Source organism: Sphaerodactylus townsendi, linkage group LG01 (genome assembly GCF_021028975.2).
Source record: "Sphaerodactylus townsendi isolate TG3544 linkage group LG01, MPM_Stown_v2.3, whole genome shotgun sequence".
In the NCBI taxonomy this organism is placed as follows: Eukaryota; Metazoa; Chordata; class Lepidosauria; order Squamata; family Sphaerodactylidae; genus Sphaerodactylus; species Sphaerodactylus townsendi.
The window spans coordinates 107,204,280-107,230,817 of NC_059425.1; the positions used below are offsets into that span (position 1 = coordinate 107,204,280).

The 26,538-nt window shown below is 42.4% G+C and overlaps 1 protein-coding gene across 7 annotated transcripts in view; it reads left to right on the forward strand.

Annotated features, from left to right (window-relative positions):
* The first annotated feature begins 557 nt into the window (after positions 1 to 557).
* Positions 558 to 26,538, forward strand: part of MAP7 (microtubule associated protein 7) — a 126,127-nt gene continuing 100,146 nt past the window's right edge. For 2 of the 7 annotated variants that reach the window (XM_048489902.1, XM_048489911.1), the window contains exon 1: positions 24,555 to 25,163. In XM_048489902.1, the coding sequence (XP_048345859.1) occupies positions 25,031 to 25,163 (133 nt within the window). In that variant the 5' untranslated portion in view covers positions 24,555 to 25,030. Of the gene's footprint in view, positions 747 to 24,554; positions 25,164 to 26,538 lie in introns of those variants that run through there. The other 5 variants (XM_048489951.1, XM_048489926.1, XM_048489944.1 and 2 more) reach the window with 3 other exon arrangements.

Sequence of the window (26,538 nt, forward strand, 5' to 3'; positions counted from 1 at the left end):
GAGCTTCCCTTGAGGGGCTTAAAGGACGATTACTGAAAGCTGCTCTGCACTGGCGCCACTAAATCGTGGCAGCTCCTTCCCCAACCCCCGTTCCCTGTAAACAACTGCAAGGCAATGCAATTGGTGGACGGGGAGAGCGCTCAGCTTCGCGAGGGCTGGGTGCGAACACGAGGTGCTGGGAGATGCGGCCCACGCAGCCATATCGCCAAGGAAACCAATGTGTCGACGGTTTGGGGAGACAAATCCTTCCATCCCTGACAGGAATGCTAATCTGTGAGTTCACAGGAGGGCATCCGCTCTCCCTGCCGCCCCAGGCTGCGCGGCAGGCAAAAATCCAAGCGGTGGCAGGTAAAAATCCAACCCCTCCCCCCACTCCCCCGGCTTATTCAGGCTGGGAAAACCTTCCCGTGGCCAGCGAGACACCTGCCGGGCCAGAAGCCCTCATTCGCCCTGCTGGTGCCGCCGAGCATCGTACCAGGCCTTTGCACGACCTGTCCACTAGGGGGCCCTTTTTCCTCCAGAAGCACCAGCGGCTCCTCTTCGCGCCACCGACGGACGGCTGGGTGGCCTGGCTGGTGCGCGCGCCTTTCTGCCTCTCACCTGCCCGGGCCACGTTCCCTGGCCCCGAGGGAGGGCCGGAGGCGCCGCTGGGCGGGGCGGCGGAGCTGGCTGCTGAAGCGCCATGGCGGAGGCAGGAGGAGGTGAAGCCTGTCGGAGGAGCAGCGGAGCTTCCTCTGCCCGGGCAGGTGAGTCCCTCGCTCCCTCTTTCTCGGCGGGGGGCGGGGGAAGAGAACGGGCGCATCTGCGCGGGCCCGCCTTGGAAGACAGCGGGCATCAGGATCCCGTGCTCCCCTCCCCTCCCCCGCTTCCCGCCGGATGGCATCTTTCCCGGGCCAGAATCCGGATGTTGTGTCCGAGGGAGAAGTGTGGCGGCGCCCCAGATGCTGGCCAGGGCGGAGGAGCGCGGGGGGAAGCGCTGGCTCGCAGGGCTGCCTGCTTGGCCAGTCGCCTGTCGCTCTGTCAGGTGCTGCCGGCCCCCCAGGTGTCTGCTCACCTGTCCTTGTCTTGTTATGCATTAGACATTAGGTCCAACCTGCAGGTTTTATCTCCGTTATCTGGAGCCAAATGGGAGGGGGGAGACTCGGAGAGAGAGAGAAACAAGGACTTAATTTGGGTGTAAGTTTTTTATATATGTAATATGTGAGGGAACTGATGAAGTGAAGGAGTCTTAGGTTCTTTTACTTCGTGGTCCCCTATTCTCTTAGCACCCCTCTGTCAGGCAGGCATTCTGCTGGTGTGTTTTCCAGAAGGGATGGAGGAAAGCTGTACCTGTTGAATGTTTGTCGTGCCCCTGTTGAGGACACAGGTGCTCTTCCTGTTTCAGGAACACCTGCAAGAATTTCTGTCAAAAACTTTACCTTTCTTTGTTTGCTGTATTGTTGCAAGGGGGTGGGTCAGGACTGTGTGCTGAAATAGAATCCAATACTTCCAGTCCTGTCTATTTGTCTATGACTCACATTTTGTATTTCTGCTGATCTGCTTTTTGCTGGTCACCTTTTTTAAAATCAGTTTATGATGGGAGGGAAGGGACACAAGTAAGGCAGACAGCACAGTGCTTGTGCGTAAAATGCAAACAAATTTCAACGGCTTATGGCAATCTTAGCAAAGGACTTTCAAGGCCATTGAGAAGCAGAGGTGGTTTGCCGCTGCCTTTGCAGAGCCCTCCTTGTTAATATCAAGTCTTCTTACCGTCTGAAGTCAGGCTATATCATGCTTCCTATACTCCCTGAGATGCCACAGTATCATGGATTAAACTAGCAGTATCTTTATTGGTAGAACATGGCATAAATAAGCCAGTTAGTTTTCTTAGCTGTTGCTTTATAAGTTATCAGCCTCTCTTGTGAACAGACTAAGAGGTATAAAATAGATTCCTTTCTGGAGTTATGTATAAGTTGCAGGTTTTATGATACCATGAGGACGGTCAGCCATGTGTGTTATTTTGCATGCCCCATCTTGGCTGATCTGGCCTTTCACATACTATTTCTACTGCTGAAGTTTTTCTGTAGGCTCACCCTAGTTTTGCTTCATCCTTTTATGCAGGCTGCCATCCTCAACAGATGTGTTTTTTTAAAAATATCATGCCTTGCCTTAAAGAACTGCCCCCCCCCCCCCCCCCAACTGAGTGTTTAATTACTGGTCTCACTTTGCAGTAATCTGTTTATGTCCGTATTTACTTTCCTCCTCCTTTGTAACCTTTTGCTTGACTTTCTTGGACAGCAATTGCATGAGTTATGCTAATCCAGGGAAATAACTGTCTAGTCTAGTGGGTCTTACAGCTCTCAAGCCCCTATTGGGCAATTAAGAGGAGGCAAGGCAAAACCCAAGCTGCTTCTGTGTCAAGCCTTGTCAGACGCCAAACCTCAAGTTTTGCAACTCTTCAGGTACACAAGCGCACAGTGTCACAAGGCAAGGCCTTGTCAGGCCTCTTCTTCCATCCTTTCTCCCTCTATATTTGTGGTGGATGGCATGGGACCCTGCTGGCTCAAGTGGCATATTGGCATTTTACTCTTTGTTTTAAAGTGGTGCAGGCAGGCAGGCAGGCAGGCACGCAGATAGATATGAACCAGAGTGGTATAGTGTTTAAGAGTTGCAGACTCTAATTTGGAGAACTGGGTTTGATTCCCCAGTTCTGCACATGAGCAGCAGACTCTAATCAAGTGAACAGTGTTGTTTCCCTGCTCTTCTACATGATGTCTTCTGGGTGGCCTTGGGCTAGTCACAGTTTTCTCAGCACTCTGTCAGCCCACTTATCTCACAAGATGTTTGTTGTGGGGAGGCGAAGGGAAGGCGAGTATAAGCTGCTTTGAGATTCCTTAACAGTAAAGAAAACATGGGGTGTAAACACCAACTCCTGCTCCTCCTTTTCTTATAAATGTTTTAAAATAAAAGTTTCTACACTTTTATTGGTTAGCTGGCAACATTGTAGAATCATAACCTTTCAACATCCTGACTTCAACAAAATGTGTTTGATCTGACGTGAAAGCTTTCTGTACAATTACAGTCAAAGCCTCTGCGGAAATGTATGCTTGGATAACTTCAGTTGGCCTTAATAGAATGACTTAAAGTAATAAATTTGAATGTACACCCAAAGATACATTCACCAGAGTTGTGGCATGATGCACATGGTTAATTGTTTTGCATTTGATTTGTAGTAGCTGGGCAATTCTAGGTTCACTGTATTCTAATTTTAAGGATGGTTGGTGTTCCCAGTAGTTCTGGAAGTGTATGTTATGTGATCTGCCCTGAACTGTGTATCATATCAATTCTACAAGCAAAACTAAACATTGAAATAAATGTGTATTGCTGTCCTTTAGTCTCTGCCTTTTGTCTAATATTGTTTGCTTTTTAGAGACACCTTTAGAAAAAAGATAATACAGTATCATGTAGATTTTTAGGAGGATAAAGATCTATACCAAGATATGTGCTCTTTAATAAAGAATTAGGAGGAGGATCATTTGAAACTAACAAGCAAATAAAAGCCACTATATCTAAACACTCATTGGATTTCTGGGTTAAACTTGGATATTATAAACACAGTGCTATTGTAAATATAATATTTGTGGAATCTTGCTGAAGGAGAGACCAAATTTGAAAGAGGCAGTCATGAAAACCTCCCTGAAGGAGCCATCCCTGGAGCTAGGCAGTTAGGAGAACTGTCGTCCTCCAAAGCAACGACCCTGTTTTCCCGAAAATAAGACCTACTCTAAAAATGAGCCCTAACATGATTTTTCGGGATTTTTGGAAGATGCTTGAAATATAAGTCCTACTCCAAAAATAAGCCCTACTTACATATTCCCTGGCACAGCTGATCTGGTCACGTGGGGGGGGGGGCAAAATCATGGGGGGAAAAAACATCCCCTGAAAATAAACCCTAACACATCTTTTGGAGCAAAAATTAATATAAGACCCTTTCTTATGTCTGGGGAAACAAAGTATCTGCTTTTGGAAATTGTCCATGAAACTTCAGGAATTTTTGGATGAACCCAACTGAGTATGATTTTGGATTGAGATTTCCTTGACCAACCTGTTAGGAAGTGTTTGCCAACATCAATGGGATAATCAACCCCATTGATGTTTCTGGACTCTTTCAACAGCCTTTCAACTCTCTTTCAACAGAATCATCTTGGACCAATTGCTTGAGATGTGGATTGGGGGGAGGGGAGGGCATTCCATTTCTTAGTCTGTGTATATTTGCTTTCAACTACAGCGCACAGGGCTATCACACAGTAGGGCAAGCCAAAATCACACTGACTGTCTCTACTTTCTTCAGAGCTGTTATGTTCTGTCACAGCAAAGGCTCTTTCCTTTAGGAACTTCAAACTCCAAAAGCCTTTCAGGTTGTTCTCCACAGAGAGATATCCTCCTCCCTCTCAGTGTCATCAGATCTTTTACCCAACCAAAATGCAGGGTTGTCTCAGCCAATCAGGTGGCTTCTCTGTTCCTAGGCTTCTATGCCTCATTCTGAGTGTAAACAGTAATGGCTTCTGACAGATCTGTGCTGTAAAATTAACTTTTCCTCAGCAATCCATCACAACAGCAATCTAGCCAGTTAAAGATTAATGAGAACAGTCAGTTCTGAATGGGCTTGCACTCTCCTTACAAGAGCACGTTGTAGTATGGAAGTACTATTAGACGTACAACATGAGTTCCTCAGGCCTCTTCTGTGGCATTGGAAATCTTTTAACATCTTTGTTTTGATACACTGTCTGTGGTGCTTCATTGGCAAGTGAGATCTGGCTATAGTCATTTATGTGATAATCACATCTAGTCTCATAAGTAGGCTTTTTTGAAGGCTGGAAAGTTGGGTAGAACAGTCATCTGGTTTAGGGTATAGTAAACACAACCTGTCAGTTTTTAAAAAACTACTTTTAAAATTATATGTGATCTAAAAAACAAAAGCAAATGTAGTGTACTTTGGGATCCAGCCATGTTGGATCAGACTCAGGGCCCATCAAGTCCAGCATTATGTTCACATGGCAGCCAACCAACTACCTCCAAGAAGCCCACAAGCAGGATAGCTGTAACAGTATTCTCCCACCCATGCTCCCCAGCAACATATAAAAATAGCCATACAGACTCTGGTACTAGCAACAATATTTATGTATTTATATCATATATTTATTTATATTTATTCATTCATTCAACTTTTACCCCACACTAACCTGATCATATTTATTTGCCCCCTTTAAGGTGTTGGTTCTTAATTTTAAACCAATATATTTACTCCTGAATGAATGCACTCAACTTCTAATTCCCAAATGAATGCACTCAGAAGTTCTACTTTGTGTCCACACCTTCAGTTTATCTGGTCCACAGTTTGTTTAAACTTTTGGTATCTGTGAAAATGCAGACCTTGCTTAGAGTTTTCAGTCTGACTGAAAAGATGGGAAAGACTGACATGAGCTAGCTAGCAGATCTCAGTGGTAGCAGAGGACAAAGAGGTTTGCAAAAAGAAGTTCTATAGTGGTTTTGTTCAAAAACTAATAATGAGTTAGTCAGAAGCTAAGGAGTGTGTGTGTGTAGATGCATGTGCCATTCAGAGGAAGGGAGCAGAAGAAGCATAATTTGAGAGAGGTAGGTTATAGCTACTTGATACCACTTAACATGTGGGGCCTGCTGAAAGTATCTACATTATGAACGACCATTGCTGTATCTATAGTGTGTTCATTTAAAGTGAACAGCATTCATACTGCAGCATCTTTTGATACATAGTGGATAGGGGTAAGCTTACTTACCAGATGGGGTTGGCAACCTCAGGCCCATTACGTATGGAAACCTTATCTCAGGGCTCTTTGCTGCTCAGCAGGTTGTATGGGATCTCCTCAAATTTCTCTGTTTGTAGAGGATGCACTCCACTGCCTACTGTGTCGCTTGCTTGCTAAACTCTCCAGGCCTCTGCTTTTCCTTGTTCTTTTAACTCCACCCATCAACTCACTCTTAAAGGCACACAGTTGCAAGATTGCTGGCTTTGTTAAAGCCTTTTAAATTGCTGCTACATCAATATTGCTGCTATTGCAGTTATATTGATGTTGTATCCCCGTTCCAAAAATAACACCCCCTCCCAAGTGAAATGGGCAAAGCAATTCCCTGGACCACACTCTGCTGAAGAAGGGAACTATTTCCTAGAACTGATATTCTCCCCCTGCTCCACACACATGCAAACAAGGGAGGAGAGAGAGGCTTGTTATTTCAATATTCCTAGGTATTTCAATATTCCTGTATTAGATCTATCATTATTTTGATAGATCTAATATGGTACAAGTGCCTGAAGTTGAAATAAAGTTTTTAAAAGCCCCCCTCCAATCACTGGGGAGAGCAGAAGTGGGGAAGGTGAGGTGGAACCAAAAAGATGCCCTGCTTGTACTAGCCAATTTGTCCACTGAATGTAAATTACTGTACAACCTACACATCCACTTCCTGCCACCCCTGTAGTGCATGGGGGGATTTACACCATCCCTAGAAAAAGGAGCACTGAGTGCATGGGAACATTGGGTGAATGTGGGGACCAAGCAGTCTCTGTTATCAAGATATGAGAATGTAGAGGTTGATGTGTTTTGGCTAAGCTCGTGTAGTTGAGCTGCTTTTCTTTAACATCCACTTGCTAGCTACTGAAAGATGCCAGCAGGACAAGTAGGAAGGAGCTGGCAACATGGAAGGGGGGGGGGATGAGGGGGAAGGCATGGATGGTAGTGCGAGGGAGTAGGAAGGATGAAGCTAGATAGGCTGGCTGTGGGCAGAGGGAAGATGTCCAGGACAAAGATGTGCTCACTGGCAAATGTGCCCCGCTCTGGCAGCAAAGCAAATTACACTACAAGTGGTATCACTTGCTGCAGAGACAATGGAAAGTGAAAGAGAGGCTTGAGGAGATACATCCATACAAAAAACCTTGCTGTGATGGACATTCACCACTGCAGCATGGCAGACACCTTGTGCATAATCAGCCTCAGTGTGGAGCTTGTAGATTGCCTGGAATTGCGGCTGATTTCCAGACTTCAGAGATCTGTTCCCTTGGATAAAATGGCTGCTTGGGAGCTGGACTCTATGGCATTATATCCTGTTGAGATTCCTGTCCTCTCTCAATTCCACCTCCAAATCTCTAGGAATTTCTCAACCTGGAGATGGCAACTCTACATATTAGTTCAGTAACTAACATTACAGTTGCCAGGTGGCTTCAACCCCTTGTGTGTTAGCAGCGGGAGAAAAATAAATGAAAAAATCATCCTTGATTTGGAGAAAATCCAAAAGTGATGTCATGCCTCTCTAGGAATTGCTAGAGACTTTACAGTTGCAGTGATTCCTAGAGAGGTGTGACAGGTTTTCCCTGGAAGTGACATAATGCTGTCTCCCACCTGTTACCAGTCAGCAACCGTAGCCAGGATATAGGAGATTTAAGTAGCTTTAATGGCACATCTCTGTTGCATCCAGCTGGGAGAAAATGGAGAAGACTAAGACCCATCCTGGAAGACTGCAGTGGATCTGCAGTGCATCTGTCTTCACCCAAGAGAAGGTGAGGAAAATTCCTGCACCTGAACCATGCTTCTTGGGAGGTGAATCCGAGGAACTAGCAAAGATAGTGGTAGACAAGGAAGAAGTTCTGGCAGCCATTGATAAACTAAATGCTACCAAATCCCCTGGCTCAGATTGCATTCATCCAAGAGTTCTTAAAGAGCTCAAGCATGAAATTGCTGATCTTCTCACTTTAATATGCAACTTATCCCTGAAATCAGGCTCTATCCCTGAAGACTGGAAGATGGCCAATGTCACACCAATTTTTAAGAAAGGATCTAGGGGGGACCCGGGAAATTACAGGCCAGTCAGTTTGACATCTGTTCCTGGTAAATTAGTAGAATCTATCATTAAAGATAAAATTATTAAACATGTAGAAAAGCAAGGCCTGCTGAGAAAGAGTCAGCATGGCTTTTGCAGAGGCAAATCCTGTCTTACAAACTTACTAGAGTTCTTTGAGGGTGTAAACAGGCATGTGGATAAGGGGGAACCAGTGGACATTGTCTACTTTTGGATTTCCAAAAGGCTTTTGACAAAGTTCCTCACCAGAGACTATTGAGAAAACTCAGCAATCAAGGAATAAGAGGGGAAGTCCTCCTATGGATTACAAACTGGTTGAGAAACAGGAAGCAAAGAGTGGGTGTAAATGGGAAGTTCTCACAATGGAGAGATGTAGGGAGTGGTGTCCCCCAATGATCCGTTTTGGGACCAGTGCTCTTTAACCTATTCATAAATGACCTGGAAGTAGGGGTGGGTAGTGTGGTGGCCAAGTTTGCAGATGATACCAAATTATGTAGTGTGGTGAGAACCACAAAGGATTGCGAAGAGCTCCAAGCGGACCTTGATAAATTAGGCGAGTGGGCTAAGAAATGGCAAATGCAGTTCAATGTAGCAAAATGCAAAGTGATGCACATAGAGGCAAAAAATCCAAACTTCACATACAAGCTACAAGGGTCAGTGCTATCAGTCACAGACCAGGAAAGGGATTTGGGCGTCTTAATTGATAGTTCCATGGGAATGTCAACTCAATGCATGGCAGCTGTGAAAAAGGCTAACTCCATGCTGAGGATCATTAGGAAAGGAATTGAGAATAAAACTGCAAAGATTGTCATGCCCTTATATAAAGCAGTGGTGCGACCGCACTTGGAGTACTGTGTCCAGTTCTGGTCGCCACATCTCAAAAAGGATATTGAGGAGATAGAAAAAGTGCAGAGAAGGGCAACAAGGATGATTGAGGGACTGGAGCACCTTCCCTATGAGGAGAGGCTGCAGCGTTTGGGACTCTTTAGTTTGGAGAGGAGACGGCTGAGGGGGGATATGATTGCAGTCTATAAAATTATGCATGGGGTAGAAAATGTTGACAGAGAGAAATTTTTCTCTCTTTCTCACAATACTAGAACCAGGGGGCATTCATTGAAAATGCTGGGGGGAAGAATTAGGACTAATAAAAGGAAACACTTCTTCACGCAACGTGTGATTGGTGTTTGGAATATGCTGCCAAAGGAGGTGGTGATGGCCACTAACCTGGATAGCTTTAAAAGGGGCTTGGACAGATTTATGGAGGAGAAGTCGATTTATGGCTACCAATCTTGATCCTCTTTGATCTGAGATTGCAAATGCCTTAACAGACCAGGTGATCGGGAGCAACAGCCGCAGAAGGCCATTGCGTTCACATCCTACATGTGAGCTCCCAATGGCACCTGGTGGGCCACTGCGAGTAGCAGAGAGCTGGACTAGATGGACTTTGGTCTGATCCAGCTGGCTTGTTCTTATGTTCTTATTTTCTTATGTTCTTATCTACACACAGCACAAGACCTAAGTGAAGTCTGTCCCATATAGTACTTGAGGAGTGGAGACAAAAACTAGCTCTTGAAGGCTTGTTAAAAAATATACACATAGTTATTTCAACATACTAATATTTTTACACCATAGGGTAACTTACTGCTACAGTATATCCTCCATGAGGGGGCTATTTTTAATGTTCTCATTTGATGCTACTCTATAATTTTCCTGTGAGGAATGATAGAACAGACTTCACTATGACAGCTTCCACAAGAACAAATCATTCAGAAATTACATTAAAAATACTCACCTCTCTTACTGTGAACAGATGTTAGACTATGAAGGAAGTGTTAAACTGAATCAGTTTCCTAAGGAAAACACTAGCATGTTACAGAGTCTCTTGAGACACTAAGGGAAGAATACAGATGGTGTGAAAGAAAATAGGTAAACCAGAGGATGAGGTAATGTGTGGTTAGGCACCTTCTTTCATGTATAGTCTTGCAACTTTATCAGTTTATCCTGTTGACATTCTAAAAGGTCAATTGTTTACTACCTTCAGAGGTAAAAGATGTACTGCTTTCATTCTCACAACAGACAGAAAGAAGTATAAGCAGAGACATGAAAGGCTGCTTACTATCCCTCAGTTTACGAGGAGGCTGGTTTATTCCTACTGAACATTTTGCAACACACATCACACCACAAAGCAGGAATGAGCAAGATTCTGGTATCTAAGATAAATTACCTGAGCTAACCACGTCACATGCTTCTGGGGAAAGCGGTACTCCTTTCTTCCTCCAGCTTGTCAGTCACCTTGACCCAGAATTGTTTATTTTATTTATTTCCAACATGTAGTCCTGCCTTTTGAACTCATCTATCATAAAAGAAACAAAAGAAGTAAATGCAGAACTGGATTCAAATCGTCTGTTATGATGGGTCCATAATAATGGCTTAGGTCCGTGGTGGCGTACCTATGGCGTTCCAGATGTTCATGGACTACAATTCCCATAAGCCCATGCCATGCTGGCAGGGGGTGATGGGAATTGTAGTCCATGAACATCTGGAGTGCCATAGGTTCACCACCACTGGCTTAGGAAAATCACAATTTCTGGGTTTTAGTATCTCAAAAAGGAGATTAATCTGTCTTGTTGGATTGTTGTAAGGACAGACACACAGAATGTCAGGTATATGGCAATGCAATATAATTAGTGAATAAAAGTAATACATTATTTATTTATTTATTTGTTTGTTTGTTTGTTTGTTTAAACATTTATGCCCCTCATTTCCTTGTGGTTCAGGGCACAATCATTAAAAATAATCATTAAAAAGCATTTCTGGTTAAAGCCAGAACAAAATAATCATCCTCAAATCTCTCCCTCCCACTTAAAAGATGCCTGCCATTGAAACTTTGCCAAACGTCCTGGAAAACAGGTGGGCCTTATAGCACCTCCTGAAGATTTCCGGGGTGCCCCTTACCTCTTCAGGGAGCTCATTCCACAGGAGTGAGGATGAAAGGGCCTAAGCTCTAGTCAACGGCAGAATGTACCACTCTAAGTCTCCGCCCAGGGAGTTGGGTGATGGATGGGATATAAATTTACAGAAATAAAAATAAATAAATAAATAAATAAAATAAGTGGTGGGGAAACCAGCAAATTGCTGCCATGTTTTCCATAGTTAGTGCACGGAGACATATAGGAGATCACAGTCCTTCAAATAAGAAAACAGAACTGGTGAGATGTTCCTTAACACTTGGCACGCCATCCTATGCACAGGTACAAGTATACAGCTTCCACAGACTTTAATGGAATTTACTACCATGTCCTTTGTATAACCATAACTCCGGAGTCCCACTGAGTTCAATGGTGATCACTACAAAGTTAAGTTCATACAATTGCATTTTTAATTGGAGAATAACTCATTGTGTGATCTTGCAAAAGTCAGCACTCATTTTCTTGATTTTAATAAGAAAGTTAATGGTGTAGTTGCACAGAAAGTTAATGGTGTAGTTGCACAGAGAAAAACAATGGAAGTTAAAAATGCTTTACGTTGGGTGGCTCATGCTCTAATATTCAACATGCTGTGGTGATAAGATGCTTACTATGAAGGTTGTTCATTTAAACCTTTAGGCAGTCACAGGAAATCTTTTTTTTTTTTTGCTAGAAGATTTTTAGCAAAGTTGCACAGTATCAAAGGTCATCCAAACCTGGACATGTGGGAAGCAAGTGTAACCCCCATGCCCAGAATGGGTTGGCCCAGAATGGGTTGACCCAGAAAGGGGTGGAGTTATTTGTAAAGAGAAGTAAACTGTTTTGTTTAAATTTGGTTCTTTGCAACTCCTTCCAAGTACTGCCCCACAGAACCCACAAGCTGAGGTTACAAATTGGCGCCCAACGTGGGGCTTGGAAGTGAGATTGCAAATATAAATTGCTTGCAATGGAAATGTGCAGCAAGTTGGGGTTTGATCCCCATATAACTGTTTTGTTATGTGATGAAAGTTCAAGAGATGTTGCTATGTGAATGTGAAGCACATGATTCTGTTTGGCAGTTGCATGAAGGAAGGGATTCCAGTTGCAACCCCCCATCCCTTCTGCAAACTAATTGGTTGAATTGCAACATTTGCTGGAAAGTTTTGCAAACTTCCAGTGCAGCTAAGTTTGGAACAGTTGGAAATCCTTGCAAGGGAAAGACAATGTTCTGCATTCAGATGCACCAAATGTGGTTCCTCCAAGTACAGGAATCTCTGGGGAAATCACTGTGCAATGATTTCAAGAGTTGCATTGTAATTACTGTCGGGACGACAGAATTTTAGTGGGGGAGAATGTAACCCCCATGCCCAGAATGGGTTGGCCCAGAATGGGTTGACCCAGAAAGGGGTGGAGTCTGAAGGGAAGCAGAATGCTGCAGAACTCAGAGCTCTTTGGAGAAGACAAGGGTACCAGACTCGGACCTTGATTTCTATAAGCCCTTAACACCTTGTTAAGGTAATTTGCAATATTGTTGGGAACTACTGGGAAGGTAGTTGTTGTTTTGCTGTGTTGTAAATGTTGGAGTTTATTGTTTCAGGGTTTTCTTTTGTGGTTGTAATGGGTGAGAGTTCTCCTGGAGACCTTCATCATGTTGCAACCTGTTCATCAAGCCCTTGGAGTCTTCAGGAGCCAGCCAACTTGCAAAGAAGATTTGGACTTGGCAATATCAGTAGACTGTAAATATAAGGACTTGAAATGCAAACCTGAACAGGACCTTGAATTGTAAATGTTAAATGTTGATGTTTAATGTTATTTGTAAAGAGAAGTAAACTGTTTTGTTTAAATTTGGTTCTTTGCAACTCCTTCCAAGTACTGCCCCACAGAACCCACAAGCTGAGGTTACACAAGCAAGAATCTGGAGTTACATTTTAATAACTTTTCTACTACTTAAAGCTTTTTTCCTTTCAAGACTATAATCCAGAATGTCATTATGTAGTAGTAAATCCCATTAAAGTCTGTGGGAGCTGTGTACTTGTACCTGTGCACAGGATGGTGCACCAAGTGTTTAGGAACTTAATTTTGTTTCTTTTTAATCCTGTAGTATAAATAGCTCAGGGTTCGGTGTTTTGGAAAAGTTTCATCCCTTGTTTATGTCTGTGATTGAGCTTTGCCACAGAAGTGAAATATTACTCATGGAAACTTTACTCAGGGAAGCCCTGTGTTCATTTCGATCCAGAGCTCCACATGTTTTGTTAGCTTTCTCATGAGAAAAGTAGTTTGGGTTCAGCAATGTGCAAGCAGAAACACAAATGGACTTGGTGCAGTTCCTCTTATGTAAGATCTTGTGCAACATCTAGCACTTTCCTTCTTTTGCATTATTCCCCAAAAATAAAGTTGCACAAGATCTTGTGAAAGTGAAAACACAATGGGGAGAACAATAAATTTTACTTAGCACAAATTACTTCTATGGTCTTTTACTTGTTTTTTTTTTAACTTGCACAAGAGCTCTAGCACAAACAAAAGTATTTCAGTGGATCCAACCCAAAGAGAAAATGAATGAACAGGCCGTAGAGTGTCCTCTACAGTGTGAATCATGATTGCTTACAGTAATCTAGGAACTGTGTTTAGGTTTATAGTCTGTTATGTCAGTTGCTTTAAAGTTGCTCATGCCATAGTCTGGTCACTTCTCAGTGCATACAGACAGCAATGATGCTGTTCAGTTGCTCTGTAAACACGTGGACTTTCCTTTTTGTTGTAAGTTTTTTTAAAAAAAACAACTGGTTCTGCAGATTTGAGTTGGGATAGAAAGATCCACTTTGGGAGTGTTTTGATCTTTTGAATCCACTTCCCTCCTCCTCCTAATCCCTGGAACAATTCAGCAGCTTTTAAAAATCTTTGCACGTTTTTAAAAATAGGGTGAATAATTAATGCATCAAATATAATGTTTCTTTAAAAATTAGAAAGAGGTGTGTGTCAGTGTAACTACTTGGCATCTGCTACATCATAAATGACTCAAGGTGCAGAGGTCATCCAGTCTGTCTAAAGTCCCAGGCTCAATAGTATGGCAAGCTAGACATGGTATTCAATTTATGAATTGCTAACACACCAGTAATACTTCAATGTTATACAAGCCTATGGCCTTTTCTGTATGCACATCTTATCACAGATGTTCCCGTGGTCAAACAATGGACACAAGGTTTTTTCTGCAAAATCATTCCATACCTCCAATCGGCCTACCCCAATTATTCCTAATGGGATGTCCTCTGTGACACAGAAAATAATCCTCCCTGTCTTTTTTCTTTTGGGCAGGTGTTCTAGCATTACTGCACAATTATATTGAAGTGGCAATTTAAAAAATGTCTCAGCTTCCATTTCTACCACTGTGAACTACCCATACAAAATGGAAGCCAAAAAAACCTACTGAACAAGCACTATTACGTGAAGGAACAGAAATAGGTAGCCCACGCTCACTCCCCAAAAACACATTTTCTGGCCAAATTACAGCTGCAGTAACACCCAGTCATTACTACAGCAGTCCCTTATCAATTTCACTAGCTCCTAACGGCCATTGCTGTGCATCTTCACCATCAGCTTACATCGCTAGTTCAATATGAAATTGGCAAAACTGATCCAATTAACCTGCTTCTTTGTTTCTATGCTTGAACATTAAAATCACTACTGAAATTGACAGAGGTGATCCAATTGCCCCTGCTTTTTTGGATCTGCTTCTGAACAACATTGCAAGCTCCAGATTAAATTTACAAAGTTAATCCAATCACCCCTGGGCCTTATCTCTGCCTAAGTGGTTGATTGCTAATTTGATTTGACAAAAAGAAAAAAAATCATTTTGAAAATGGAGATGAGGGGGAGAAGAAAATGGCCAAATGTGTACTTGGGTGACTGCAAAGGTGAGGATAAGACCCAGTTTTTTTGATGGGGCAGAAAAATAAAGACTGTTTCAACACAATCACATACTCAAGTGAAACTGGTTTGGAAATGGATAGGGGAAAAATTGTGGTAAAAATGAATGGGGAAACAATGGAGGGAAAATGAATGGAAATATGCCCAGAACCAAACTGTGGGAAAAACAGGTGGACTTCAAAGAAAAGACAACAGCATTTGATGACAAGATTCATTGTAAATCATGTAGAAAAAAACCTTAGCTTTCTGCTCTTTACTGAGGTGTTTAAGTTCAGCTAGACAGTCATGAAGCCACAAGATGGCACTCCTGACATTCAAACAAAACTAGAGGCTGTTAGACATTGAGATTGGCTCTTATTTATTATGATAGTTTTGTGTAGTGAAACAAGCCACACACTCCCTCTTTTTACATAGGTTATTGAAATACCTGCTAGTTCTTCTGAACAGGCTTTTAAAAAGTAATTTGTTTTGTGTGAGTTATAATCAGATGTAACCTTGTAGCTAATTCTGCATGTCAGTTCTGCTAAAATTGGTGGATCTTGCACATGTATAAGCAGATGGATTTTTTTGCCAAGGTTTGCAGGGTACTGAGGCATTATAATGATGGGATAATAATACCAGCAAACATCTGTATTTTGTAAAAAAAATTCTAACCTATCTTTCTCACTCTTGGGACCCAAGCCAATGAGTAACAATTAGCCCTTTTCTCTGACATACAATGTGGAAATAAATATTGTTTTTTGACTTTCGTGGTCATAAGTTCATATCTGAAACTAGAGTTCAGGCTGCTTTGCTTATTGGATTCATGCTGGTGCACAAACCAGTTCTGCTGGTAAAAGCTTTGGAAAGCTTTTGTTTTAACTTTTTTTAAGGAAGTAGATAATGATACTATAGCTCTTACTTGTTCATGGGTGGTCCCATTTTGTTGCATTTTTGAGAGATGCTCAGACATGGTTTACTCCTAAGAGGAATGGTGAGCTAAGAAATTGGCTAAATGCTTTATTTGCAGTGTTCCAATGCAAAGGCAGACATAGAGTTTATTACACTGGGCAGGAGGGCTTTTTTCACTGTGAAGACCTTATCATATTCTGGAAAGTGCCCTGCATTCTCCATCCTTACTAAATCTTCCAAATAGTGTAAAGAGAGGGGAGGTGAAAATTTCCCTGTTCTTCACTTATCTTCCTGAGCCTGAGTCTATATAGCAACATAATCATAGTGGTAGCCTGTTGAGGTGCTGGGTGCATAGATGTGCCTTTTCCTTGTACCTCAGTATGGGAAGAAGCTAGAGAACTAGTTTTTTTAAATGAAAGCTGAGAATTCAGAGAATGTGCTTGACCTCTCATAGCAGCAGTATATTGATATTTTAGTGCTTTTAAAAAAACGAAACTAGTCCTTAGGGTGGGGGGAGGCACAGGAGTGCTTTGATGGTTACAATAGTCCCATCCTCAAAAGGTGGGCCGGAGGTGCATGGTAGTGGGCAGAACAAAGAAAACCAACAGAAACGTTACACATGAGGAAAGAGGGACTCCAACTCCCTCTGGAAAATTTCTGGTGATTTGGTGTGGAACCTGAGGATGGTGGGGTTTGGAGAGGGGAAGGACATCAGCATTTAGTGCACCCTCCAAAACAGCCATTCTCTTCAGGAGAACTGAGCTCTGGAGTCTGGGGATCAGTTGTAAATCCAGGAGATCTCTAGGCAGTGGTGGGATTCAGCAGGCTCGCACCACTTCGGCAGAACCGGTTGTTAAAATGGTGCTTGTAAGCAACCAGTTGTTAAATTACTTGAATCCCACCACTGTGTCTAGGCCTCACCTGGAGGTTAGCAGCCGTATAGGAAGACGGTGACTCAAAATCAGCTTCCAATTCAGGGTTAAAGTAGTCTCAAAAGAACCAGACAAGTGGGGGGCGGGGGGTGAAGTGAAAACTAAAGGAACAAAAATGTGTACAGAAATCACAGTTCAATGGGCCAGAACTGAACAAGCACAATGGGCCAGAACTGAACAAGGGGTGCAGGGAAACATGTGCAGAAAAGCCCTAAATTTGCTGAGCTTAAAAAGCCTTCCAGTTAGTCATAAAAATACGACTGGTTTGAGGTGATATGGATTTCCTCCTCAGAAGCTATATCTCTTGCCCTAATTAAGTTTGACATCTGTTTTATCTGGTTCATTTCAGATAATTTACTAAATGAGAATTTTGAAATGTTCTAAGTTGACATTTTAAAATAACTACTACAAACCAATTTGCAAGCAAAAGATCTTCCATGTAATTACATATAGTATTCTGATCAAATGGGGTAGGGGGGCTTTTAATATTGATTACCGGTAAGTCTGACCAGTTCATTTATATTGTTGTATATAATATTTATATAATATTATATATTATATAATAATATGTTGTATATATAATAATGTTGTATATAATATTTCTGTACTTTATTAATGAAAAATTATGTGTGTTCATGCTAATCTAAAAGCTTGCATGCACTGCTCCATATGGGGTGACTTTCATACATTTTTGAAGAGAGGTGTATTTTAGACCCCATTTTTCTCTCCCTTTGAGGAAATTCAAAGCAGTTTATGATCACCTTCTCCCCTTCCCCCCCAACAGACACCTTTTGAGGTAGGTGGAACTGCGAGAGTTCTGAGAGAGCTGTGCCTAGCACAAGGTCACACAGCAAGCATCATGTAGAAGAGTGGGGAAGCAAACCCGGTTCTCCAGATTAGAGTCCGACACTCTTAACCACTACATCACTCTGGTTGTCTAAATTTTAATTTTAATACAATTTTTACAATTAATAGATGTATTATATGAAGAAGGCAAAGTTCTGAAAGTGGAAAAGCATAAGAAATAAAGGCAAAGAGCAGAACTTGCCGGCAAAAGAAAAAGAATACACTAGTATCATTCTGTTGAAACCAAATGGGAAAGAAAGATCAGTGGGTTTTCTGCTGACCAAGGCCTGTGTTCTGCAATAACTTTTAATATGGCTTGGTGAGGCATAATGTCAAACTTGGGTTGGCACTACAGGAATGAGCCTATAGCTTTTTCACAGGATCCTCCTTCCTTTGTGTGTGGTTGGGTAATTAGTTGCTTCCAGGCTGTTTCTGTCCAAACCGGGAACATGTGGCTTTTTCCTGTCCTGTCCATAGTTTTTTCCATTTTCAATCATGTTTGCAGAAAGCACAACTCTCAGCAGATTTCCAGTTATGATATAATGGCTATCTTCACTTTGATGAAAACCTGGAATAACTAATTACTGGTAATAGCGTGTAGCATATTAGAACAACCTGAAGCTCATTCTATCTTCTCCTCATAGTGTCAAACATACAGCAGTGTTGCATCTGAATTAAGCCTGTCTCAACATGACATATAAAAATTAGTGTATACGTTCTCAGATTTCTCCTATATTGAAATTGAGCAAAACGGTCTTTGAAACCATTGGCGTACGAAAATGACATTTGCTTCAGTTTTAGATCTGAAAAGGGATTTGTTGTGTCAAATATAATTACGCTTAATCTCTTTATTAAGTGTCTCAATTGAGAAGGAGCTATGGAACCATTTGACAACATGTCTGTCTTTCCAAATTGAAAGCAATACAAAAACCCAGTTGCCAAACCTGTTATTGTGTTGAATTCTTCACAAATGATAACTTTTTGCTATTTCCACAGAATTTTGTTCCCTGTGAGAGTAGGTAAAGCAGTGGGTCAATACTGACCCATAGAGTGACATCACATCACAGTATTTACTAGGCAGATTGTGTTTTCGGGTTGATTTGCCTTTGCCTTCCCCAGTTGTCTATATTCTACCCCCAGAAATGTGGGTACTCATACTGTCAAGTATTAGCTCCTAAAGATGCAGAAGTCTTCAATGGATGGAATTCTGACAACATTATTCAGTCACAGTTCTCAGTTTCAGAACATGTAGAGCAAATATTGCTGGCAAATATGGGTGGAGTACCTTGTCTGCATGACCACAATTAGTTAAACAAGCCCAGAGGAAAAGGATGAGGAAAAGGACTTGCAGGTCTCAAAAGACGGATTTTTTAAATCAGACTTGAACTCCAGCACCTTTCACTTGACACTAACACGTGCTACTTGCTCTGTCAACCTGAAAGTGCAGTCACAGTGTAATCTGGAAGGCAGAAAGCACATTGTAAACAAATATTCAGGAGCAGGGCAGGAAGCTTGGCCCCTGCAGTGGAGGTAAATGGCCCAGTTAAGACAGATTTGGATGTTTTTATGACCCCTGCCATTTTGACCCCTTGTCATCTGAAAAACTGCTGAGACTCTTGGGGTATGGCATGTAAGCCGCAACAGCCTGCTACGCCCAAGAGGAGCAGGTGGGAGGTTCAAGGCGCCAGTGGCTCACACATCCACTTTCCTTCTCTTGTGGGCAAATTACCATAGTGATGTAGGAGGGAAGATCTTTGCTGTAGCAGTCCTGCCTATGAACCCCAACCCTCTTCCCATCATTGTCTATACATGACTAGGCAGAGATTTAGGGATAATTTTTGACAGTGAGAAGATAGAATATGTATTATGATATTCATAGAGATTCATGATATAAATGCACAACTATAGACAAGTGTCGGTAAATGGTATTTATGTTTGCAGGCAAAATGGACACCTCATGTAGAAAAAAGGGTTAAATGCAGCTTCCTCTTTCTTAACAGCACGCTCAAGAAGCAAATTCTTGCTCTTTGGAAAAAATACCACCCTTCCCACAACAGTGCGGAGTTCTAATGACTTTCTCCAATGTAAGAGAGACAGAGGCATACCACTACAAAATAGCACCCGGAGCAAGTTTCTTTCAGTGCAAGCTCTCTGGAGCAGTCCCCAATTGGTGACTCCCCAATGAGGGAGAGACAGGGATGTGGGGCCCATCTGGCCAAGAAGAGGCTGCCAGTCCCAGGCTGAGGTGGGTGCCCTGGCAGGCTCACATCGACTGTGGGCAGAGAAGCTGCTCCTTGGAGCTGACAGGGCCCTTACAAGTAAGGCTGGCTGCTTGCCGGGCCCATCCTGGCCAGGTATCCTGACCTGCCAGGCTCCCAGAGAGTCAGGTTCCAGCTAAGAGCATGCACAGAAGCAAGAGGGGGAGAGAGCAGAGAAGAGGAGGAGAGAGTCCAGAAAAACAGAGTCCAAGCAGGTCTGGTAAGAGGCAGTCAAGGGTCCAGGCGAGTTCAGGTCAGGCAATCCGGTCCGAGTCCAAGTTCCAAGGAATCAGTCTGCAAGCAGATGTGGCAGAAAGCCGTCAGGCTTTCAACAAGGTTGGTCCTGCAACTTCCATTTCCTAAAGCAGTCTCTTACATGCCTGTGCTGTGGCTCAGTCTTAATCCTGAGCTGACTCACAGCATTCTCTGAAATGCCTTAGGGCTTCCAAATGCACACTGCACCTTTTAGAGTGCAGTCTCTGCCCGGTGCGAATCATCAGCTGCCTTACAGACTCAGGTGAGCTGAGTGGATTGTTAGGTGGGCCCTCAGTGGCTGGAGGAGCACTCTGGCTTCCAATTCTTGACTTGAACCAGCTCTGTCTGCATCCTGTGAGGCTTCTGGCTGTGCTTGAGACCCAGTTGACTGGGTCTCCAGCACAGTGGGGTCTTACTGCCAGTGCTTCTCATCAGAGGACTCCTGGCTGACTGAATCCATGACACCAGGGGACTCTGTGAGCAGGTGACAGGCTGGACCCCAGCAATGCTCAGTGTTGTGAGAGAACCTGCCAGCCAAGGGGGCAGGAAAACCTGGTCTGGGGAGCACTACCCATCCCGCAGAAGCCCTGCCAGGAGGCATGGGGAAAAGCTGCAGGCTAAGCCTCCTCAACCCTACCACCTGCCTGGCCAGCAGTTCCTTTAAAATGCCTTTCCTCCATCTCTCTGGGGAGTGGCAGGGGGAGTTCAACTGAGGGCTGGACACAGGGTGGGGGAGAGGAGAGAGTGGGGAACCAATATGCTCCCACCACGTGACCCAAACAAATGGCACCTGGATCATCTGCCCCCTCTGCCCTCCTAGATGCGCCACTGGAGAGTGAACATTGATTACTCATTTGAACTTCTGTATAAACCTGACAATGGTGCTTTCTGCACAACACAAATAAAATGTCTTGAGAGTGTTAAAAGAAGCATTTTGGGGAGGAATTCTGCACAGTTCAACCCAGTTTTTAAAGAAAACGCTAAGTAGCAATCCCCCCCCCCCACACACACACACACACACCCAAGACGGGGCTAAGATGTTTCCTGCTTGCTGTGCAAAGAGCAGGAAAACCTTATTTCTCCTGCCTGATCTGCAAGCTGTCACTTTTGTTTTCTCCCACCTGCTGTGTTCTGCCATTTGAATCCTCCATGCCACCCACCATTTGGCAAAGTTCCCCTGGGATGTTTGCACTGCTGGCATCATGGCTGGGCACCTGATTTTCACTGACCCTTAAGCCAACAAGTGGACTCTGAAGTATTGATCAGTAGCGTTTATTGAGCAGGTATCGAAGTACCATACAAGCAAAGCCAGTTCTGATGAAGCTGGTATCCAGACTCTTCTTTATCCTCAAGGCAAGCCCCCCTGCCAGTTTCCCAAGAATTTGTGAAAAACAATCTTTGGAGTTAAGGTACCCCAAAGTCTCAAGCACATAGTGCGAGAAAGTCACCTGGGTTCCCGCCCCATGAGATAAGGAAAGCAACATTGTTCCCATGGGACAGTAGGACTGGGGAAGCCTAGTTGTCTATGAGCATGTGAAGTCATAAAGCAAAGATCAAGGGGAGAATGCGCAGATGGCAGTGGTTACATATAGCAGGCTGGATAGCAGCAGCAGTGCGTTATTTTAGGCTTGCACATGTTCCCAGGAATACCTCTCAATCTACTAGATAGCATCCCCCTGACATTAAAGTATATGAATAGACTGAGCTTCTTCTGCTGATTATGGAAGAATATCGTTTTCTCTTTAATTTTCGGGGTGGAAGCTTTGAAGCTATGAAGACTTAATATGAGAATCGCATGCCAAGTGTATCACGTTGGGTTTTTATTAAGTGTATCACGTTGGGTATTTTCTGTGTCACCAGGCTGAGTCTTTCAAGTTCAGATGAACAAGGTGGGACCCTGCCCAAGAAGAAAGTCATGTCAAGCAAAAATGGAAATAGAGTGGGGCAGAACTAGTTGGTCATTTGTGCATTTTGTTTACATGTCGATTGTTGATTCTCTTCTCAAGACATAACTCTTGTGAGTTCCATCGACAATCCTGAGCCAGGCTAACCCCCCAGAATCCTGCCTTTTTATCTGTCACATTATTGACTAGTCAAATGTTTGTCAAGTTAATGAGTGTGGGGGAATGGAATGAGATCTCATTTTTTGCAGAGATTCCAGAAAGACTGTGTGGAATAGTAGGCAGGTTTCACAGAGAAGCTGTGTTGGTCTGCAGTAGAACAGTTAAATTTGAGTCCAGTTACATCTAAATGACCGACAAGCTTTTTGGGTTGTAAGATTTCGAGAGGCAAAGCTCCCTTTGTCAGATACCTGGTTGCACTTCTCTGGCTGTGTCCTAGATTACAGTATGATATTTTGTTTAATAAAAAATTAGGAATCATTAAAACAAAGTTCCCTTTCACTTATTTAGCCAAACCCTTCCACTCATAAGCTTTTTTCTGTATCGTGATTATGCAAGCGTTTTGCAAAGAGATTGAAGCCAGGAATTCTAAACGTATGAAATATGTTGACTACAAAAGATGGACCTTAGCCCATTTTGCTACCCTTGTAAACAGAAAGTTACAGTTTTAAGTGAGCAAACATTATCCAAAAGTAATGTCTCATACACCTTGCCCACCAAATAGTCTGAAATATTAATTTCAAACTATGAGACTTGGTATACATCTACTCTTCACATTTCAACCTTTGTTAAAGTTTGGTCTGAAATGACAACATGAAGCTTAGAGTGATCACAAGTCTGTCAAGGTCAGCATGTCTGCTCTGAGGGACAAATGAGACATTATAGATAGCCCCAGGTCAGTCACAGATCCTAAAGTAGTGTAGCAGTATTATTGCTTCGCATCACATCAGGTAGTAGGTAATATGAAATAACTCTGTCTGAGACAACAAGCGCATGTTCATTTCCTCATTGACTGATGGCGCTTTATACCCAAAAGTGAAGCTATACAAACTTTCTGTAGTAACTTTCCCTTGCAGCTTCCCCACACAGTTTTCCTTGTTGAGTGAGACACAGAAGCAATGCAGACCAGATGTAGATGTGACTGTTCATTTAGCTGGCTGTGCAGGATTATCTTATCAAAGATATTTGATGATATACTTGGAATGAGTTCTGGGACTAGCCTGAAAACTCACTGTTCTGTTAATGGTTTCTGCTGCCAGAAATCTTCAGCCCCAGAGCCCATTCCCAAGCAAGGATGCCTCAGAGTGGCTTTGGGCATGATGATCCTGAACATCCAGTTTTTGAAGAGCAATGCAATACCATAATTAATTACATGACTGCTTTTATCGTCCAGCAGTTTTCCTCCTCCTCCTTTGTGGGGTAGTTGGGCAATGCTCCATGTTACAATTTCTGGAAGTAAAATACGTATGCAAATTTGTCTTTTAACACCTGCATACATACATCCGAAAAGCCTGATGGCATATGCAGTGTTCTTAAAAGACACACAAACACACATATCTTCCACTTACTTTTGATGTAGAAAACATTGGTGAAGCATCAGTCTACTGACAGCAGACATTATGCCCCCTCCTTTTTTTTGGAGTATAGTTATCAAGCTAATTTTATTGTTTCATTTTGAAGCTTTAAATGCATTAAATGTTCAGTTTTGGAGGGACATTATGATGTTTTTAGATTGCAAATAAACATATCCCAGAGAAAAGGGTCAAAAAATTTCCCTTGGCAAAAAAAAAGAAAAAAAGAAAAAATGTAATGCAGAATAGCAGAGGAGGAACAGCATGGAAGTGTGCTTTATTAAAGAGCGGGGATATTTATAGTCTTGAAAAAAAAATCAAAACATATATTTCCTATTGAGAAACGGGTGTGTTAGTATGTTGTTAGGTATACCCAGAATAGAAGGTATACAATTTTGCTATCTTACCATGATTCTTCATCACAAAATTTGACATCTTTTACAGTGATGCCCTCAGACATTTTGGCTATGAATAAGCAAGTATAGAAACACTTCTCTAGATCCTATACTTTACTTTTAAAGTCTACAAAATATCCTTTAAATTGAGTATCACAACACATTGGGCTTTAAAAATTAATAAAACTGTAAACACCTTCTATAAGCTATGTTTTGTATTGCAAACCTCCACCCTTGTTGGTGGAGCCTACTTGATAGGTAGAAAGGTAACAGTGCACTGCAGCCTAACATGGAAGGTGTGTACATAAACAGCAAAAAACTCTATGATGTTATGCTATGTCTACTGGCAAACCTGGATGGTACTTTGACCTCTCTGAATTAGAGTCTGCTTCTCTTAATGACCTTTGTTCTGCACTTAAACCTTAACCACAGGTAATATCAGTTATATAAGGCATCAATTTCTTCTTTTCTAGTGCTGTTAATTTAAAATTAACAAAGGAAATACACTCTAGTATTCCTGTCTATTAATGTGTTTATCTGCCTTATGCAAGAAAAAGGAAAACATTGTGTGAAGCTGGGACCTATCTTGCATTGGAGCTTATGAATGGAGGAGGTGGCTGAATCCACGTACCTGCCTGGAGGCTTGCCGGCCTCAAAACTCCTCTGCTTGTATAAGCAAGAGCTGCATCCATCCCCTGCCTGTTTCTGAGGGAAAAAGGAGTAGCCCAGCCTTCTGTGTGGTTTCGGCTTTTATGCTGGTTCACTCTGCCTCAGCAGCCAGTGCACAGGGAACATTCCGGCAGGCTTCTTTTCTGCAGCTGAGGAGACGATATTTGTGGACTTCCTTTTGATGGGGGTATGTCACTGTTGTCAGGGCAACTGTTAACAGTGGCGTATCATATTTTCTCCTCTTGGGTTGTGTGCTGAATATTTCAGTGTTCCGTAGCTGGGAAGAAGCCATGGGAGAGGGAAAAGGTGCTGCATCAGGAAGGAAAAACGACGTGGGATCTGACTGAACAGGTTAAGGCGGCGAAGAGCAGGAGGCGGCATCAGAACTGATGTGCCTTTAATTAAGGGCTTTTCTGACAAGGTGGAAGAAACTGCAGGCCCTCATCTGCCAAGTGGATGTTGGTATTTCTTAGCACACTGCTTACCCATAGGAGTTCTATTACAAATGAACAGGCAGCTATGCAGCTAGCTCAGCTGTGAAGTGAATTTATATATATTGTACTGAACCAGAAACAGCAACATGCCTGGTTCAGCAACTGCTGTCCGTCAGGAGAGACTGAAGAAGGCAAGCATAAGGCCAAATACACCTGTTTTGTTCACCATTACTGAGGAAGATGAGCAGCAAAAGAACAACCATTCCAAACGGTCGAAAGGTACGGGCCTCCTTGTGCAGATTAGCCAGCCTAGATTGTGTGAATAGCATTGCACACACAAATGTTTTGCTAGATGTGCCGCATAATGTACACAACAGCTATGGTCTGTCTATTCTGTCTGTAAGTAGATTTTCTCACATGCTGGGTGTATTTTTGTGTGGTAAACTATGAAGGGTAGGATTTCTGGTGCAGTGGGTTCTTGTTGAGCTGCTTCTTGTTTTTCATATATTTCAAACATGCACAAAAGCTGACCTTTAGTCGCATGGTCTGTTAAAGATAAAACTCCAGGACTAGAAAGCTCTGTTGGCTTCCCTTTACAAGATAATTGCTTATTTTATTCCTTAGGCATATGCCAGATGAAATTAAGGGATTAAAATGGAGAAATCTGAGCTTTCCAGACTACTATGGAAACTAAAGCCGTGGGAAACTTGCAGTTGGAGATAGTATATGTTGTAGTATTATAGTTTGTTATATAAACATGTTGGTTCAAGTCCCCAAAAACATTTGGCCCCAAACACAAACTAGGCTCTGGAAGGAGTCTAAAAATGTTTTGTGAGTCTTTAAGGCACTACACAATTCTTGCATATCTTTAAAGTTTATCTTTGTTTCAGAGACTGTTGCTTGGATAAAATCTTGATTTAACTTCTGTAGCCTTGTTCTGTACAGGATTTGTGAGATGTCGGTTTCCTGCAGCCAATTCAGTACTTTTACCCAAGGACTTGAAAGTGGATTGTACTGTTGCAGTTCTTTTTGCATCTCTAGATATGATCATCAACAAATGTTACATTTAAAATTCCTTCTTAATGTTCTAGAGGCATGAAAAATAACCATCAGATTTTAGTTTGGTGCTTAACTAGGAGGGGTGACTTCATAATGTTCAGTTTTGTTGTTGACTTGGTGACATTTATTTTCTCTTTTCAATCAGCCCAAACAATTAATGGGAGGGTTTGACTTGCTCATATTTACACAGGGACTCATATTTATCTAGGGTCTGTTTGTTTGAAAGTGTCAGCTACTTTGGTTACACTCCTTTCCAGTAAAGTTAACTTGGACAGGCTGTGCATCTCACAGCACATGTTCACATGGTTTAAAATGTGCCTGCAAAATTATTGTTTCAAATAAAATAAGTATTAGTCATTTCTTGCTAATGTCTTTCAAGTCTAAAACTACCAGCCTTAGAACAGACATACCTACTACAGCAGCTAACTATTATAATCCTAAGTAGTAAATGATATTCTTGTAAATAATACTGTTTGGAACCTGCAGACCAGTTAGTTACAAAGCCTTTATAATTTTGTTTGGATTAATTTCCAACTTTTGTCTAAGTTTTGTTTCCTTGATTGGATTGTTCTTTCTGAAAAGAAGTTTCTACAAG